Below are 17,471 nucleotides of genomic sequence, written 5' to 3' on the forward strand. Positions count from 1 at the left end.
GACAAGTGCTAACAAGAAGGAGAAAAAAAAATAAATTCAGTGTTGCTGGGATCTTGTTATCTTCTGTTTCCTATTTCTTTCACCTCCTAAGGGTGGAGTGTACCTGCCAGGAAACATGGTACTGAAATCAATTACGGGAAAGCAGCTACCGGTGTAGAAATGCATGAAATTGTTGGTGTGAGGAATTACTTGTTCTGGATAGGATTTGAACCACTTGGAGGTATTCTCCTGAAGCTTGAATCAACCTTCTTGAATGGATTCTTGTTGGTTGTCTGTAAATCTCTGATGTGGTGAGAAGATGAATCCATGCTTGGCATTGAAAAAGACGATAACTTCGTTATCGAATGAGCTTCTGCTTGAGCTTTGTTAAGCCATGCTGCTGAAATTATTAATAGTAGCAGAGTGAGGGCAGCCGGTGATAATGAGTATCCTCCCATGGTTATCTGTCTTTAACTGCTGAAATGGAAGGTGTTAATGAGAGATGAATCTTGGGTTATGGCTAGTTTATAGAAACTTGTTGAAAAAATCTGGTTTTGGGATCTCAACCTAGTGTGATCATGTGCTAAACTTTGACTATTACATGTTGTATGTCTGACCTCAAAAGATTTGTTAAGAGTGTGGATAATTTCTTTTGAAGTAGTCATGTGATGAGGCACGCGAGGCTGATATAATTTCTTTTTGGGGGACTAAATGAGGCCAATATTATATTGGTAGGAGGCAGGACAATGTTGGATCTATGAGTTAATCAAGTGCAGATAACAGCTGTTGGTTTAGCAGCTGATAAAGATGACATGTATACACTAAACAGAATGTTGAGTGAAAAACTACAGTAAAATTAGTTTTTATTTTTGTTTAATTAAATATAAAATTTTTATCTTTAAAAAATCTGTCTTTTTATCTTGTGGATTTAGCAAAATCTTACATTTAACAGTTGCTAATCATGGAGTTACTGTGTATCTCGGATATCCTGACTCTTTTATCTCCAGTAAAAGATGTTTTTAGTAAAAAATTATATATTTTACTGATATTTTTAAATACAATAATAATAATAGGTATAATATAATTTATTAACAAATATATAATATAAAATGTAAATTACATAATTTAAATTTATAATCTAATAAAAAATGAAAATACCATTATATAACTAAATAATAATTAAATGGTGTATCTTGTGGGTCTCAAGCTGACCATTGTTTACTGAATATAAACATGTGGGTGATGCTGATTATTGACCACAAGATACTTCAAAGTTTGACCATATGATAGAAATTGAAAGGTTCAAAAATTTTATTAATCATATAATCGGAATCATTACCAATTAACCAAAACATAATTAAACTAGGATTTTAGTTAATATTTTTTAATTTATTTAAAATTTTGATGTAAATATAACGGATTAAAAATTTAATATATATATATATATTTATATAAAACACAATCCCTTCTACTACTACACCCCAAAAAAAGATCCAATCTTTATCAAGAAAAACCTACTATTAATTATTTTTTATACATTTAAAATACCAACCTAATCCCATCCAGGAGAAATAGAAAATATATATTTTTTTCTTTCTTTTCTTTCTTTTTGCCTCTTCCCATCAAATAACCATCACTCTCTCCAATTGGGTTCTTCTGATCTTAATCTTTCTCTTGTTTTTAACGACCAAAAGTAAACGGAAAGGCAGCTGAAGAAGAAGAAGAAGAAGAAGAAGAAGAAGGGAAGAACCCATACAGAGACCAGTAAACCCAGATACAGGTACCCCAATTATTTCACTTTCCTATGTCTTCAAAGATCTGTTTCACTTCAATTTGATCTCTTTGCTATATTTTTTTTTTCTGGGTTTTCTTTATTTTTTGGAACCCGATTGAATCTTTTCATCTTTCTTTTATTCGAGGGATTAGTTCATTGCTTCTACAGTTTTCAATTGATGCAATTAAACTTGAGATGATGTTTAGAGAGAACGATGATGCCCGTCTGGTTGTTCACCGTCTCGGATCGTCTTTTCCGTACAGAAACCTTTAGATTCTTCTCTTAATCAGGAAGATTGCTTAGACCCATAAGAAGTACTGCAGATCAAACGAAAAACATGATGGATATTCCCTTTTATCATAACTATTCGACATATAAATGCATATAATCTCTGAATTAAAACATTTTGGAGTTCCTTTTGAAAGTAGTAGTAGTTTTCATGGACTATATATATTTTTTTTTTGTCAGCCAAGGATTGTAATTTGGAGGTGAAAGAAGTAAGGAAACAGTGAGGGCTCTGAAGTTGTGAGATGGCAGACAAAGGTTGTATCCTGCGCCTTCAGAAGGAATACAAAGCTATCTGCAAAGTATATCTTCTCCTTCTGGAGCTTCTTATTTGTCTTCCATGCATATGTTAATATTCCATTTGTTCATTTGCTAAACTTTCTTCTAAAGCAGAAGCCAGAATTTTTCCATTCTTGTTAGGACAGATATTCTTGGCAAATGTAACTAGTAGTATAGAGCATTTTTAGGTTTTGTTCTGGGCTGTCAGATTATATTCTGAACATATAATATACAGGTTATGTTGATAATTTTTCAATGGATTTGTAGGAACCAGTATCCCAAGTTGTTGCCCGTCCTTTACCAAATGACATTCTCGAATGGCGTAAGTTAATCTTGATCTTTTATATTTTTTTTGGGTGAGATTTTGAAGTATTTATACTATTTGGATAGGATTGAAGTTGGTGAGAAAATGTTTTTCTATTATTTGGAGAATTTGCGGCCATAAAAGTTAGTTCTTTGCTGCTGTGAGAGTCATGGGTTAGCTCCTGAGTCTGATAAAGGTTTATGTAAAAGTTTATAATAAACAATAAACAAAATTTCCTTAATTAACTGTATCGTATGGAGGGTTGCGCCATTATTCAGAGTGGCATTTGTTTGTTGCAAATCTTGTTTACTTGGTTCCTTTAGGTGATATCTGTTACTTCGTATTAGTTGAATGTTTTTCAAATTCATAGAATTCACAAACTTTAGATTTACAGATTATGTGTTGGAGGGAAGTGAAGGAACACCTTTTGCAGGTATATAATTGAGTCTTTTGCTAGCTCGTATAATTATCTGGCCATTTGCGTAACCAATATATCTAATTCTGTTATTTGGAAATTTTATTTCTACTTCTGAAAAGGTGGATTTTACCATGGGAAGATTAAGTTTCCTCCAGAGTATCCGTTTAAACCTCCTGGAATCACGTATGTGCTTTCTTGCTACTTTAACCTTTCATAAAATATTCTGGTTTTGGTGGATTTCTTTTAGTTTCCCATTTTTGTAATCTTAAATGTGATCCTGATGATGAATTAATTTTTTCCTGTAGCATGATCACTCCTAATGGACGATTCATGACTCAGAAGAAGATCTGCTTATCTATGAGTGATTGTAAGATCTTTGAACTATAGTTCATAGAGTACAATTCTTTGCTTTTATCTGATGAATAATGACTGACTGTGGATTTAAATTAATCTTTTAATCTGCAGTTCATCCAGAAAGTTGGAATCCTATGTGGTCTGTATCAAGGTAAGGCAATTTCAAGGTTTAACTTCTCTTGTGATGTTGTTTTCATGTTGCCATTATACATTATGCCTTTGTATAGTAGAAAATGGGCAAAAGAAACCACTGCTGACATTTTCTGTTTTTTTACAAGTGCAGCATACTGACAGGGCTTCTTTCATTTATGGTAAGTCCACTATGGCCCTCCATAACCTTATATCCTCTATCAGTGGTCCAGTTCAGCATACTATTTTTCTGCTTGCTTTGGAAAAATATATAATGATTTTGTGTCTATGAATGCCCCTGTGCTGGCAGAAGAATCTGTGTTGTAATAATTGTTAATTTTCTGACACTTTTTTAGGGTGTCAATGTTGTTCACCTTAAACTCTAGCCTGTTAGCTATTCTGTGACATCTATGCGTTGTTTTGCATCTGTTGATTAGCAGGAGACAACATTTCCTACTTATTTTCGCCCGAGAGGCTGTTTGGTGGGGCTTTTCCAGCTAGGCAGTCTGGTGTTTAAGTAGAAGCCCAATGGCTTCTGGGCTTCTGGATGATGGCCCTGTTAAAGCCAAAATTAGTACCTTTATGAAACAGTCAATAACTGTTCTGGTCTTTATACCAGAACCACAGAGTCTCCAAGGAATAGCACTCCCTTGACAGGAACAGCTACTTTCCACATCTACAATAAACTAACTTCATTCTTATCCTAAACTGTTTAATAATTTCTTAGAAAACCACCCAAATGGTTAATAGCTTAATTGTTTTTATTGCATAAAGCCGTTACCCCAATAATTAAATAAGAACTAAACATAAGTAACCCCAAACTAAAAACCTTAGTGTCACCATTCCCTTGAATATCCCCTTTCTTCTTTTGGCACCAATAAACCAACCCAAATCTCCCTTCTAGTTTCATAAAGGTACTTCCTTCCTCCGAGGGTGCTTGTCCTCAAGCACAAATGTCGGTTGGTGAGAAGACATATAACAATAATTGGCTGCAATTTATGTTGCCCTCTTAGTGGTTGCGATTTCACACTGTGGAATCTCTAGTAAGTGACTCTAACTAAATTGGTGTTTAGTTCCCTGAGCAGTGCTATCATGATACCATTTGGACCTATACTAATTTGGTTCCATTCTACGTGTAGCCTGATCCTCTTGGTACAATTTGTGGAAGGACTCAAATTGATCTTTAGAGGGAACATGATTTGCATTTAACAAATGGCTTTCTTTTCAAATTTTGTGATCCTTGAGATTGGTCTCTCATTATTGCTCTCTGCAGAGAAAAGTTTAAGGAAAAACTTACATTCTTACTGTTTTAGAGATTGTCAGTATAGGCTCACCAGAGAAAACCCTAGAATTTCATAAAGTAAAGAAGTAAACCATATGAAATTTTCCTTGATAAAATAGTCAACTACCATTCCAGTATTATACCAGAGCTACAAAACCTCCTAGCCGTTGACAGGAATAACTACCTCCCGCATTTACAATAAACTACTTCATTTTTACATAGACAACCACCCCAAACAGTTAATAGCTTTACTGTTTTTATTACATGAAACCAGTACGACAATTTAACTAAGAACTAAGCTTAGATAATCGTAAACTAAATAGTAGTGTAATCATTCCCTTGAATCCTCCCTCTTCACGAATAAACCAGCCAAAATCTCCCTTTTGGACTTGTACCAGGTCCTTCTCTGTAACTGTATCCGAGATCTGATTGGCTTGATGCAGAGAGAAGTTATTGCTTGAGCTACCACTTTCTCATCTGGCAGCAAATCTAGCACACCACATTGGCCAGTCATGTAATGTCCACATGCTATGTACCGTGTGGTGGCTGCTAGCTGTGTGCTGGGTGTGTGATGGCCTCTCACATGGTCTTATGCCTGCTAATGATGTGCCAAATGCATTATCTAGGAATTTGAGAGGATATTCATTTAGCATCTTAGAACCATTTTGTAAAAATTAATGATCAAGATATGTTTACATAACACATATCCTATTTTAGAGGATCCAATTCTCCTAACATCGACTAAATTGGTGACTGGAAGCTGATCGAGAAATTGGAAAGAAAAGGTGAAAGATTCTGTGTTGCCTTCTCATTTTTCTACAATCTTAAATTTTCTAAAAATTTATAATTTTTAAAGTTCTTATTCAAATCATGCAATCTTGGTGTCTATGAAAAGGTTAGCATCTGTAGATTATAAATAAAATAGATTGGCAAGAGAAAGTTGACCAAAAAGAAAAAAAGAAGTGGCCAAAACGCTACTACCACACAACACTTATTTGCATGTACTAGGTTTTTCTTTTAGTTTTTATGTCTAAATGTTATACAATAGAGTTCTTTTACCTTCTTGTTATAGGTCTCATTTTTTCCTCTCCTCTCTTCATTCTCTTCTCCACTATTCCAAGACTGTGAATAACTTAATGGCTCTGTATAGCTATAGAAAAATCCTATTCTTCTCTTTATTATAATTTAACCAACTTCTTTTTAAAATAATAATTCTTGCCCAAAATAATACTTATATATATTAGTGTAGGACCGGGTTTTACAGGCATGCCTGGAAAATCATCAGCCTTTGTCATTATTTTATTTCTATATCACTTTTTAAATTTTTTTATTGAATCCTTTTTGGCAGTTTTATATCTAAGTTTTACCATAAAACCAAAAGCTCATTTTACCTATGCATCTGTATTTTTACCAAAACTCATGCTACAATAATTTCTCCAACAGATGCATGCGATAAGAAGTTATATTGCAGAAACAAGTAGGCGTAGAATTTGCTTTAGGTTTTTCTGAAACTTTTAGTAGTAATAATGTGTTTGCCATGCGTCTTTAGAATTTCTTTTCTGATTTTGTTCTTTCCCATAATCTGTGGCCTTTTTAATTGTTAGCTATAAATTTTGTTTGTTTTACATAAGATTATCACATACGTCCCTGGATATGTTAATACTGAACTTAGCAACTTTTCATGGTATTTATTTCTTGTAAGTTAGAGCTTCAGTCATGAGATGTTACTTTCTCTAGAATCCTGAGTGTAGTTGTTGGTCAAACAGGAAAGAGTTAACTATCCCATCCGTAACACCCTTTTATTGTTATCTATGGAACATTTACGAATTCCAATACTGACTTCATATATGTATTTTCTTATGCAGATGGAAAGAAGTCCTACTACTGGCAGTGTGAACACTACTGCCGCAGAGAAGCAGCGTCTGGCAAAGGTGTCGCTTGCCTTCAATTGTAAGAAGTAAGTTCATTGCGTTGTATACATATAATGTTTTTTTTTTGTATATAGGGCTTATTGGGTAATTATTTGCTGCCTTTTCATCAATAACTAGTCAACATGTGGATCAATAGACGTGAGCCCTGAGTTTGTGCATCTTAATTTTATGTATTTATACACAGTTCATCTGGGGTTGTATATGCTGTGAGCTGGTTTTTGATAAAGTTTTGTCTTTTGAGAATATCCCCAACAATTTTTGCAGCGAATTGACTCAACTAGTGTCTGGCTCCTGTTATTTTATTAGTAGAGAAGTAATTATGTAGTAGAGGTCTTGAGTTCAAATCCCTTTCAACTATGGTTTTTTATCTCAAAGAAAAAAGTGGAGAAGTAATTATGACACAGAATCTTGCACTGTTTCTTCTCTTCTCGGTCTAAGTTCTTGCCAAATGAATCTCATTTTTTCTTTTGATGGCAGCCCAACATTTAGAAAATTGTTTCCTGAGTATGTTGAGAAGTATAACCAGCAGCAGCAGCTTTCCGAGCAGTCTGTGCCAGAGCAGTTGCCACCAAAGTTATCTAAAAATGAAAATTCCAGACTGAAGATGGAAAAACTCGGTCACTCGTCAAGCGAAGATATGAAAGGTGTAAATACTTTGAAGGACACAAAAGGAAACAGGAAACACTCATTCCCAGCCTGGATGATGTTGTTGCTGGTTTCCATCTTTGGCATTGTAATGGCATTGCCTTTGCTTCAACTTTGATGTGTAGGTCAGAGAAGAGACAGTGTATGTAGGATTTAGATGAAATACGGGCTTATGCTGATTGAAAGTAAGGTTCAAAACACTCATTTTCTCGCGGACGCGAAGGTAATTTGTATAGAAAGTTGGTGAGAAGTTGGATCTCTTAGCCGATGTTCTGTGGTTAATGTTGATCATGATAGGTAGCTGTTGAACAATAATTATTTTTGTGATAATGAGTTTGTTTTCTGTCTGGCACAGCTTGTGGCTATAGTTTTTTCTTGTCTTTTTTAATCTCCATGACAAGGAAAGTGGAGACACTGGAGAATATAAATGTAGCTTTATCTGTTCTCTCTAGATTGGCAGAGCAATGCTATACTTGTTAGATTAATGTTAGTTTAAGGTAAACTTTTGGGTTATGTAGGCATATTAAAAACATAAAGAGAACTGAAACAGGTAATTTTCCTTTTGTTTAATTATTAAAAAGCACTTAGTCCCGTGATTTTTACCTTTTTTTTTTCCTAATAAATAGGTTAATAGTAATTATTGTAATTATTGAAATATATAAATTTTAACTATAAAATATATTTAAAAGTAGAATTTAAAATATTTATTTATTAAATTTAATGGTTTAAAATATGAAATCATTCTTGTTTATCATTTGAAAGGATTCCCTCGGCTCTCCAACCCTGTTTCTGTATGTGATTTATATTATCATAATAATTAGCTATTTTAAGTTTGTTTATTTGAATAGTTATTAAAATATAGTTTTTATTTAAACATTTTTTTTATAGAAATTTTTATATTTTAATAATTAAGTGTTATTTATATCAAATAGTAATACAATCAACTTTCTAATAAGAAAATAATACAATTAATCAGTTTAAAATGCTTTTCATTTCTTGATATTGATGTCTTTTCACTTCAATTTCAACAAAATCTTTTTTCTTTTTTTGTGTGTGGAAAGAATGGTTAAGTTTTAAGAAAGCATGGGGTCAAGCTTTTGACTTCATTTTTAGAGATAAAGAACATCATGATGCTTTTTCTCCATTGATGTTTCCTGTTTTCTCTTTCAAAGCCTTTTTCTTTTTGGGTTAGAATTTACATACACTCAATCTTTTGGTTCTTGACAACCTCTCTCTTTCTGTATACTAGTAATGTATGAATTACTACTATAATTTTAGAATTAAGTCATTAAGAACTTCACTTCACCAACTACCAAGATGATTTTATTTCTAAAATTCATAGAGTTTCAGTCTGATGGGTTTTCTGTTTGGTAGTTGTCTTATGCCTTTTTTGTGGTATTAGATGAAATTATTGAGATGGGTACAGCCTATAATACTTTTTCCTTTTACCCCTCTTTAACCCACCTATATTTACATATATATAATGAATGTATTGCCAATGAGCCTTCTAAGATGTAACACCCCTGCCCTCTGTAACCTTCAGGAAGCAATGGGGAAGTCTCCATTACACTCCAAACATGAGGAAATTGATTATGGGGGTTCTCCATTTGATCCCCAAATGGATTTTTCACAGGTATGTAATCTCCTGTTACGTACAATTCATGTTTTGTATAGGATAATTTCAGCTGCTGCTCTTTTTTTCTGGTTTGATCAGTTCTTGAAAGAAGCAAGACAACATGGGAGAGAAGTAAATCTCAAAGCAACAACTTCAGGTGCAGAAGAAGTTAAAAAAAGTAAGAAATCATGGAAAACTTCTCTTTTCTTCTGGTGGAAAGCTGAGAAAAAGATCAAGACTAGCATGGAACCTGCAAATAGTAGTCATCACAGTTCAAAATTGACAGGTCATCGTCATGTTTCTGGTCCAGTTTTTGAAAGTGAAAGAGCTGTGCATCTCCAACGACAAACATCTGGGCCGCTGACCAATCTTTTCAACAACAATAGAGGAACAGAAAATCAGATACCATATATGTCTCTTCACCACCTTAACAACCACAGTCCTGTCAAGGTCTATGGACCTGTTTATTTGGTAACCTAGTTTATCAGTCACCAAAACTTTACAGCGTCTCGGATGCATTATTTTTCCAGTAATACTACGTAGTAATTCAGTAATATTGTGTAATTATATGTCATTGTCGTATACAGTATCATTTGCTTGCTTCATTCTATTATGAGATTCTTATGTTATTTTCAAAATCAAAACTTTATTCCCAAAGATGTTGGAGTTACCATAATAGCAGTAGGCAATTTCATACTTGATTGGAAAACATGGACAGCAGCTTGATACCAGAACCCATCTCTGAAATTGTGTAGTTTAAAGATCTTTTGGAAGTTAATGTAAGCAGTCTGTCATCTTTCAGGGTCTGAATCTGAAAAAAATGATATTAGAATTCTCCGTTTCTTTTATGACAAAATGTTCTGCCCAGTGAAATGAACTAAGAATCCTCAGCAATGATGATCAAGGTTTCCACAATAATGATCAAGGTTTTAATCAGTGGATGATTTTTTTTATTTGAGTAAAAAATATATATCTCTTAATTAAATAATACATATACACTAATTATAATACAATATAAATAAATTTTAAATAAAAATATATACGAAAGTACAATCTGACTCAAATAAACAACTTCGTATAGAAGAAAAATCTGACATACAACGAAGAACAGACAACTTGAGCATTTGGCAAAAGAAAACAAAAAAGAATATCTCAATCTGGTCATTACAAAAAAATGCACGGATTGAAACTATCCTCACTGCCATTGGTTATATTTAGATAATCACTATCTTTATCAAAAGAATTATTAAATAAGATCAGAGGAATCTGAACATATAATGAAAGGAGTATTAATAACATCCTCCAAAATGCATGATCTTTTCATGGAAATTCAATCTTGACATGATAGATGTGCTTCATCCATTTCAAAGCAGCATCTTCAATGACGCAATCTTCAGTATCTATTTCTTGTAGAATCCCACATAAAAGCAAATTAATTTCCAAAGTACCAGAAAACAGAAATTTAATCATCAAAAAGAGAATATCACTATAGTTGATGGCATGTCAATAAGATCTTCGGAACGGGATCAGCATTACTTCAAAAAAGACGTTAAAGAAAAAAACACCAATAGCAACCTTAGAGAGATAGCTCTAAAAGTTAAGTATTCTAAATGTGTGCTCTTTTCACTTTCTTTCGTTTCTGCTCCAACAGACATAACTTCCATAAAATAAGGACCGGAGATTCAGGTGATTAGAAAGGTAGCTAATGTAAGAGCACCATAATTTTAAAGAAAGCAAGAACATGGGTTGAAATTTAAGATAATGCCAAGGCTGATATATTTTCCTTGTGGGTGCTTCCGAGAATTGTTAGTATGATGATGATTTTTTCTGTTGCTAAATTTTCTGATAAGTAAGATTTGAAACACAAGAAAAAAATTAAAGAACAGGACAATTTGTAAGCAGTTGGATTAGTAATTCTGCAAAACATGAACTATCATTGGATCAAGAATGTCACAAATTACATCTTTGGAGAGGAAGATGAACTGATCTATCTATCCCATTGAGACAGAGAAGCCTATTTCTTCTGAACTCAAGTATATACCCAATTTCAGCAATGGTAAATAATCTGTTCACATTAAGAGAGTTACAGTACCTTGTGCATTAGACTGTATTCATCACATCCCAACTCTCTCATCTCCACTAAGCAAAAGAGAGGAAGCAAGGTCCTATCCATTTCCAGATGGAGATATCGGCAACTCCAACTTCTCATACATATATATATATATATATATATACTAGAAGACTTCAATTTGATGATCTTTAACAAAGCCAACAAGTGCCGAGATAAAAACAAATCTTCAGGCATCTAAGTCAGCTTTCCAAAGCCAGTAAACCACCTTATCTTACTACCTCAAACTTCAACAGAACTACTAGAACTACCATTAGGAACCACCCTTTTATCCCTGCTCAAAAGCCTCTTCAAAGACCTTAACCTTGTGGGCATTGGCGACTTGGATTCCTCTTCAGCAAACCTCATTGGAGAGGATGAGGATACACTCTCACTCATACTTGTTGGAATATCAATTACCAGCAGCCTACTAGTACTAGGACTAGGCGACCAAGGTGACTGCGAAGCTAAAGATGAAGAAGTAGTAGTAGCAGTGTCTTCAAATGAAGCTACCCCGGTGCTAACCTGAGTCTGGTTACCCCAAAACAAGATGTTTGTAGGAAAGTTTGGAGCTTCCATTGAATACCCAGAAGCCAAACTTTCATATGGAGACAGAACATGACCAGCAGTATCATCTGCCACGGATCCGACCCGAACCGAATCGACCCGATCAGGAGCAGCTACCATGTTTCGGCAAAGAGGGCAAGTGGAATGAGACTGGAACCACATGTCAATGCAGTCAACATGGAAGCCATGGTTACATTTGGTTAGCAATCTAGCTTTGTCTCCCTCAACAAGCTCCGATAAGCAAACCGCACACTCCAACCCATCTTTGAAATCTTGCGGCCTAAAAACTACCACGGGGAGTGAACGGAGAATGGAGGGGTCAAGGCCGGCAGTGCGCAAGGGGTCTTGGCCGGGAGCAAAAACGAAACGGCGTCGTTGGCGCCGAGTAGCAGGAGGAGGAACAGGAGGTTGTTCAGTTCGCCACCAGTACCATTTCGCATAGACATGGAGGATAAGAACGAAGACAACCACCAAGAAAAGGAGAATAATTGCTACCACCATGATCTTCCCCGTAATCTCCACTGTCTTGGGATTCCCAAATACTGATCTACTACCAGACCCATCCATACCTGTTCTTGGTTCCCAATTCGTTAGTAGATCAGACAACTCAGACAACACAAGATAATGTTTAATTCGAGAAAACGAAAGGAATCCAGAGAAGTTAAGCGAAGCTGAGCAAAAATGCAGATGGGGTTCACAAAGGGGAAATCAGAATCAAGAATTAGAGATACAAACAGAAGAAGAGCAAATGAGGTTCTGGTGAATAGTTGGTGGGGTTAGTTACGTTTCTTTTAAATGGGATTTTTTAAGGAGATGGAGGAAAGGAAGACGAGAGAGAATTCAAAGAAGGAATCACGAAGAAACCGTCCAAAATTGAAGCATTGAAGACTTTTTGGAAGAGAAGAGGAGTGGAGACTGTTGACGGAAGTAGAAAAGAAGACGACGCTAATCGGGTCCAAAAGCTGACGAACACACAGGAACGTTGAATAGAAAACGGTGTCGTTCACCTTATGTAGGTAAGGTAGTTTTGATTCCCATGCGGCCTAGCTATCGAGTTGGTAATATAGAAATGGGTCCCCCTCTCTAAATTCACTCCCGTAATATTACATTCCATAAATTATTCCTATTTGAAAATCACATTTTTCGTAAAAAAAAAAATATTAATAGAAAAATTAAAAATATATAATAAACAAATATAATAATAACAAACGACTATATCTAATATTATTTTAAGTACTTTAAAATATAAAATATGTGTATTTTGTTAAGTTCTCTTTCTCTTAAAAATATTTTTACTAGTTAAATTTAATTTTAGATTTATTGAAATAAGTATTATCAGTTAATTAGGATCAATTTATAATAAATTTTATGTTCTCAGAAAATTTATAATTTAGTTCATAATTTTTTAATTATAATTTAGTTTCAGATATTTCTATTTATTTCAAATATTTGGTTTTTTTTTAATTTTTTAGATCAAAATTTTAAAAAATAATTGTAATCAGTTAATTAAATTAATAATAATATTATATATTTTTTATTGTTTTAATTTATTAATTATAAAAATCTTTTATGAGTTAGTTTTCAAAGTAATAATTACTTTAATTTTTCCGTTATAATTAAAAAATTAAACATTTAAAATAAATAAAAATTATTTAAAACTAAATCATAATAAAAAAATAAAAATTGAATCAAAATTAATTTAGTAATTTATTCTAAAAATGTAACAACCCGTGAACTCCAAATGTGATAAATTATAAATTTAGTGCACAAGTGAAATAATAAATTTGGGTTTATATTCCTTACACAATACTAAAAGCAACAAATAGGACTTACGAGAATATTCATTTTAAAAGAACAACTAATAACCAAAGAAATAAATTAAAAGTAAACAAACGGATGTCCTACTCGCAACCCTCTTGTGGATGGGGTTCTGGATCCTGATTTTTTTGATATGAAATGGTTAATGAAAGAGTAAGCTACACTAACTCAGTAAGAATATCACGCTACTCACCGACACAGACATGAAGGTTGATATAAATCACAAAAATAACTAATGAAGCTCTTAATTTAAGTAAATTCATTTATCATAAATAAAATCATTTAACGCATACATACCGTAGCGAGATTTCCAAAAACAACCTATAGAGTCAATAATATAACACATATCATAATTTCATATACAATCAGTCGGAACTACAACTTCCTCTTTTTTCGGTCTACTCATATCCATGGAGGTGCATAGGGATGTCCCCACTACACGTGAACTATTTTTTAATATTTTCAATTAACGAGCCATTCCCATACCCTGTCCGGTATGAGCACAAGAAGATATTATCCCTCAATACTCTGTCCGGTATGAGGGTGAAACGGACCATCCACATACTCTTTCCGGTATGAGCACCAAATTACCAAACATCAACACCTCGTCCGGTATGAGGCAACGTTCACGGTAGGGTTCCCTATGTACTTGATATGTCCACCATCTCTCAAGATATCGAGTAAGGTTGTCGTTCATCCATCCATTTAATCAAATAATTTTTCGTTTACATTTAATTTCCAGTTTTCTATTTCAATCGTATTAACATAAAACAGGCAAAACATGCATCAAAGGAATACAATCACATCATCATACCAATTCCAGTGTATTATCATGCATTCTTAAAATTATTTTTAATTTCATCTTCCATTTAATTTTCTTCATTTTCACATTAAATAAGAATTAAAAAAATTAAAAAATTATAATTATTCATTAATTTTAATTACAATAAAAATTAATTAGGGCATTACAACTCTCCCCCCTTACAAGAAATTTTATTCCTTAAATTTTTCTATCTCTCACTCAATCAAACAGTCGGAAATATTGGGCTCTAAAGTCTGATTTTAGCTTCCATGTGGACTCTTCCGATGTGTGATTCTACCATAGGACCTTAATAAATGAAATTTTTTGGTTGCGGAGTACTTTACTCTTTCGATTCATAATACCGACCAGTACTTCCTCGTAGGACAGATCCTCCTGGAGTGAAAGAGACTTGTGGGCCAAGACATGAGAGGGGTCCAGGATGTACTTGCGTAGCATGGACACATGAAACATATTATAGATCCTGAAAAATTCTGGAGACAGTGTCAGTCTATAGGAGGTGGTGGTGCCAGTTCGGTCTAAAATTTTAAATGCCTCAATAAACGGGGGTGTTTAGTTTCTCCCTCTTGCCAAACCTACTGATTTTCTTAAAATGAGGGACCTTAAGAAACACCCGATCACCTTTCTTAAATTCTAAATCTCTTCTCCGAGTATTTGCATAACTCTTCTGTCTGCTCTGAGTCGTCTGAATGTTTTTCCTAATCTTAACTATTTTGGTTGTTGTCTCCTCTACGAGATTTGGGCCGAACAGTTTCCTGTCACTCACTTCTTCCCAACATATTGGCGATCTACATGGGTGGCCATACAACGCCTCGTACGGAGCAATGCCAATACTTGCTTGGTAGCTGTTGTTGTAGGCGAACTCTATCAGGGATATATGATCATTCTAATGGCCCCTGAAGTCAAGAACACAAGCTTGGATCATATCCTTAAGTGTGCGGATCGTCCTTTCTAACTGTTCATTGATCTGAGGGTGGAATGCAGTACTAAAGGACAGTTTCGTTCCCATGGCTTACTAAAAACTAGACCAGAACTAAGAAGTGAATTTCGGATCCCTGTCGGATACTACTGTCACTCACACTCCATGTAATCTGACTATCTTTCGGATATACATTCTTGCTAACTTGTCCAAGGGGTCGGTCATCTAGATGATTAAGAAGTAGGAAGACTTAGTAAGTCGGTCAATAATTACCCAGATGACATCATGTCCTGAGCGAACCTTAGACAATTCTGTCACGATATTCATTGTAATATGTTTTCACTTCTACTCCGAAATTGGTAATGGCTAAAGTAGCCCGTCTGGGCATTGATGTTCTGTCTTGACCTGCTGACATACCAAACACTTAGAAACAAAGTCGACCACATCTTTTTTCATCCCGTTCTACCGAAATCGGGTCGCATATTTTGATACATCTTAGTACTTTTAGGATGTATGTCAAACTTTGAACTATGGGCCTCTGTCATGATGTCATTTTTCAATTCACTGTCACTTGGAACACACACCCTATCCTGAAATCTAAGCAGCCCATCGGCAGAGACTCAAAATTCTGAATTAACTCTCTGTTCTGCATCTTTCTTGAGGGCTGTTAGGGTGGAATCGGCAGACTGAGCTTCTTTTATTCTCTATATTAACTCAGGTTGAATGGTCAGGTGGGCCAAACATGTGACTCTCTTCAGATCCTAAAGTTGTACCTGTTGTGTGGCACCTATTACCCTGCATTCTAAAACCATCAAGTGAGCTAATATACCTGCACGTTTTCTACTGAGTGTGTCGGCTACCACGTTGCCCTTACCCAAGTGATATAAGATATTACAATCATAGTCCTTGAGGAGTATTATCCATCTTCTTAGACGCATGTTGAAATCTTTTTGAGTGAATATATGTTTCAATCTTTTATGGTCGGTATAGATCTGAAATATCTCTCCATACAAGTAATGGCACCAAGTCTTTAAGGTGTGGATAATTGTGGCAAGATATAAATTATGGGTGGGGTAGTTTTTCTCATGACTATTCAACTGTCCAGACTCATAGGCTATGACCTTCCCATATTGCATCAGAACACAACCCAACCCTAGGTAGGAGGCATCACTATAAACTATATATCCACCCGATCCGCTCGGCAAGGCCAACACAGGTGTAATAGTCAATCGTTTCTTTAGTTCTGAAAAACTTCTTTCACAGTCCTCGTTCCATTCAAACTTGACATTCTTCTTTGTGAGCCGAGTCAGAGGAGCAGCTAGACTAGAAAATCCTTCCACAAATCTGCGGTAATAACCTGTCATCCCTAGAAAGCTACGAATTTTTTTCACCAATGTCAACTTTTCTCAATCGAACACTGCTTCAACTTTTTCAAGGTTCAATGACACTCCATCCTTTGATATGATGTGCCCTATGAAGGTAGTCTGCTTAAGATAGAACCCACACTTACTCAACTTTGCATACAACTTATTCTCTCTAAGAACCTGCAAACCTGAGTCAGATAGTGAACGTGTTCCTCCCTACTTTTTGAATAAGCTAAGATATCATTGATGAATACAATGATGAACTGATCTAGGAATTATCTGAAAATTTTGTTCATCAAATCTATGAAGATGGCTGGTACGTTGGTTAGTCCAAATGATATAACTAAGAACTCATAGTGTCTGTACCTAGTTTGAAAGATTATTTTGAGAATGTCTTCTGCCCTGATAGTTATCTAATGGTAATCTGAATGCAGATATATCTTGAAAAAGACTTGGGCACCCTATAACTGATTAAAAAGGTCATCGATCCTGGGGAAGGAGTACTTGTTCTTGATTATGACCCTGTTCAGACCTCTAAAATCATTATATAACTTCAACGTCCTATCTTCCTTTCTTGCAAATGTGACTCCAGTACCCCAAGGGGATACACTATGTCGAATAAATTCACTGTCCTGTAATTCATTGATCTGTTTTCTTAACTCCTTCATCTCAATACGAGTCATGCGGTAAGGAGGAACCGAAATAAGCTGGGTGTCTGACTGAAGGTCTATAGTGAATTTGACTTCTCTGTCCACTGGCAGTGCTGGTAGTTCATCCGGAAATATATCCAGAAATTTTCGGACTACCAAAATCTCTTGAATATAAATTTTTTTCTTGGGTTTGCCTAATTAAAGAAACAGTCAGGTTAAAGCATTTGATAA

At 34.7% G+C, this 17,471-nt stretch overlaps 3 protein-coding genes across 6 annotated transcripts; 2 read left to right on the forward strand and 1 right to left on the reverse strand.

Annotated features, from left to right (window-relative positions):
- Window positions 1-1,539: 1,539 nt before the first annotated feature.
- UBC34 (ubiquitin-conjugating enzyme 34) lies at window positions 1,540-7,831 on the forward strand. Of its 2 annotated transcripts, XM_088218364.1 has the most exons (11): window positions 1,540-1,759; window positions 1,906-2,067; window positions 2,222-2,340; window positions 2,585-2,639; window positions 3,016-3,054; window positions 3,159-3,222; window positions 3,345-3,406; window positions 3,505-3,544; window positions 3,677-3,704; window positions 6,670-6,761; window positions 7,213-7,831. In XM_088218364.1, the coding sequence occupies exons 3-11, from the start codon at window positions 2,284-2,286 to the stop codon at window positions 7,496-7,498; spliced, it is 723 nt and encodes a 240-aa protein (XP_088074490.1). In that variant the 5' UTR covers window positions 1,540-1,759; window positions 1,906-2,067; window positions 2,222-2,283; the 3' UTR covers window positions 7,499-7,831. The 2 variants fall into 2 exon arrangements, with proteins under 2 accessions (XP_088074490.1, XP_021902877.1); XM_022047185.2 differs by lacking the exon at window positions 1,906-2,067 and having other exon boundaries at window positions 1,542-1,759.
- A 510-nt stretch (window positions 7,832-8,341) lies between these two features.
- Window positions 8,342-9,608, forward strand: LOC110818403 (uncharacterized). Of its 3 annotated transcripts, none has more exons than XM_088218365.1 (3): window positions 8,342-8,800; window positions 8,924-9,013; window positions 9,095-9,608. In XM_088218365.1, the coding sequence occupies exons 1-3, from the start codon at window positions 8,783-8,785 to the stop codon at window positions 9,473-9,475; spliced, it is 489 nt and encodes a 162-aa protein (XP_088074491.1). In that variant the 5' UTR covers window positions 8,342-8,782; the 3' UTR covers window positions 9,476-9,608. The 3 variants fall into 3 exon arrangements, with proteins under 3 accessions (XP_088074491.1, XP_088074492.1, XP_021902978.1); XM_088218366.1 differs by lacking the exon at window positions 8,342-8,800 and having other exon boundaries at window positions 8,807-9,013; window positions 9,095-9,173; window positions 9,282-9,608; XM_022047286.2 differs by lacking the exon at window positions 8,342-8,800 and having other exon boundaries at window positions 8,807-9,013.
- A 1,301-nt stretch (window positions 9,609-10,909) lies between these two features.
- LOC110818385 (RING-H2 finger protein ATL3) lies at window positions 10,910-12,635 on the reverse strand. Its single transcript, XM_022047253.2, has one exon. It carries the CDS (start codon window positions 12,234-12,236, stop codon window positions 11,346-11,348), a length of 891 nt encoding a protein of 296 aa, XP_021902945.1. The 5' UTR covers window positions 12,237-12,635; the 3' UTR covers window positions 10,910-11,345.
- Between the last annotated feature and the right edge of the window lie 4,836 nt (window positions 12,636-17,471).

This window comes from Carica papaya, chromosome 4 (genome assembly GCF_054855325.1).
Source record: "Carica papaya isolate Zhongbai chromosome 4, ASM5485532v1, whole genome shotgun sequence".
Lineage (NCBI taxonomy): Eukaryota > Viridiplantae > Streptophyta > Magnoliopsida > Brassicales > Caricaceae > Carica > Carica papaya.

Coding starts and splice junctions, on each gene's coding strand:
- LOC110818403 (XM_022047286.2), top strand. CDS start 8,864: ATGAATGTATTGCCAATGAGCCTTCTAAGATGTAACACCCCTGCCCTC. Junction 9,014..9,094: donor CCCAAATGGATTTTTCACAG/GTATGTAATCTC, acceptor TGGTTTGATCAG/TTCTTGAAAGAAGCAAGACA.
- UBC34 (XM_088218364.1), top strand. CDS start 2,284: ATGGCAGACAAAGGTTGTATCCTGCGCCTTCAGAAGGAATACAAAGCT. Junction 2,640..3,015: donor AAATGACATTCTCGAATGGC/GTAAGTTAATCT, acceptor TTAGATTTACAG/ATTATGTGTTGGAGGGAAGT. Junction 6,762..7,212: donor CTTGCCTTCAATTGTAAGAA/GTAAGTTCATTG, acceptor TTTTGATGGCAG/CCCAACATTTAGAAAATTGT.
- LOC110818385 (XM_022047253.2), bottom strand. CDS start 12,236: ATGGATGGGTCTGGTAGTAGATCAGTATTTGGGAATCCCAAGACAGTG.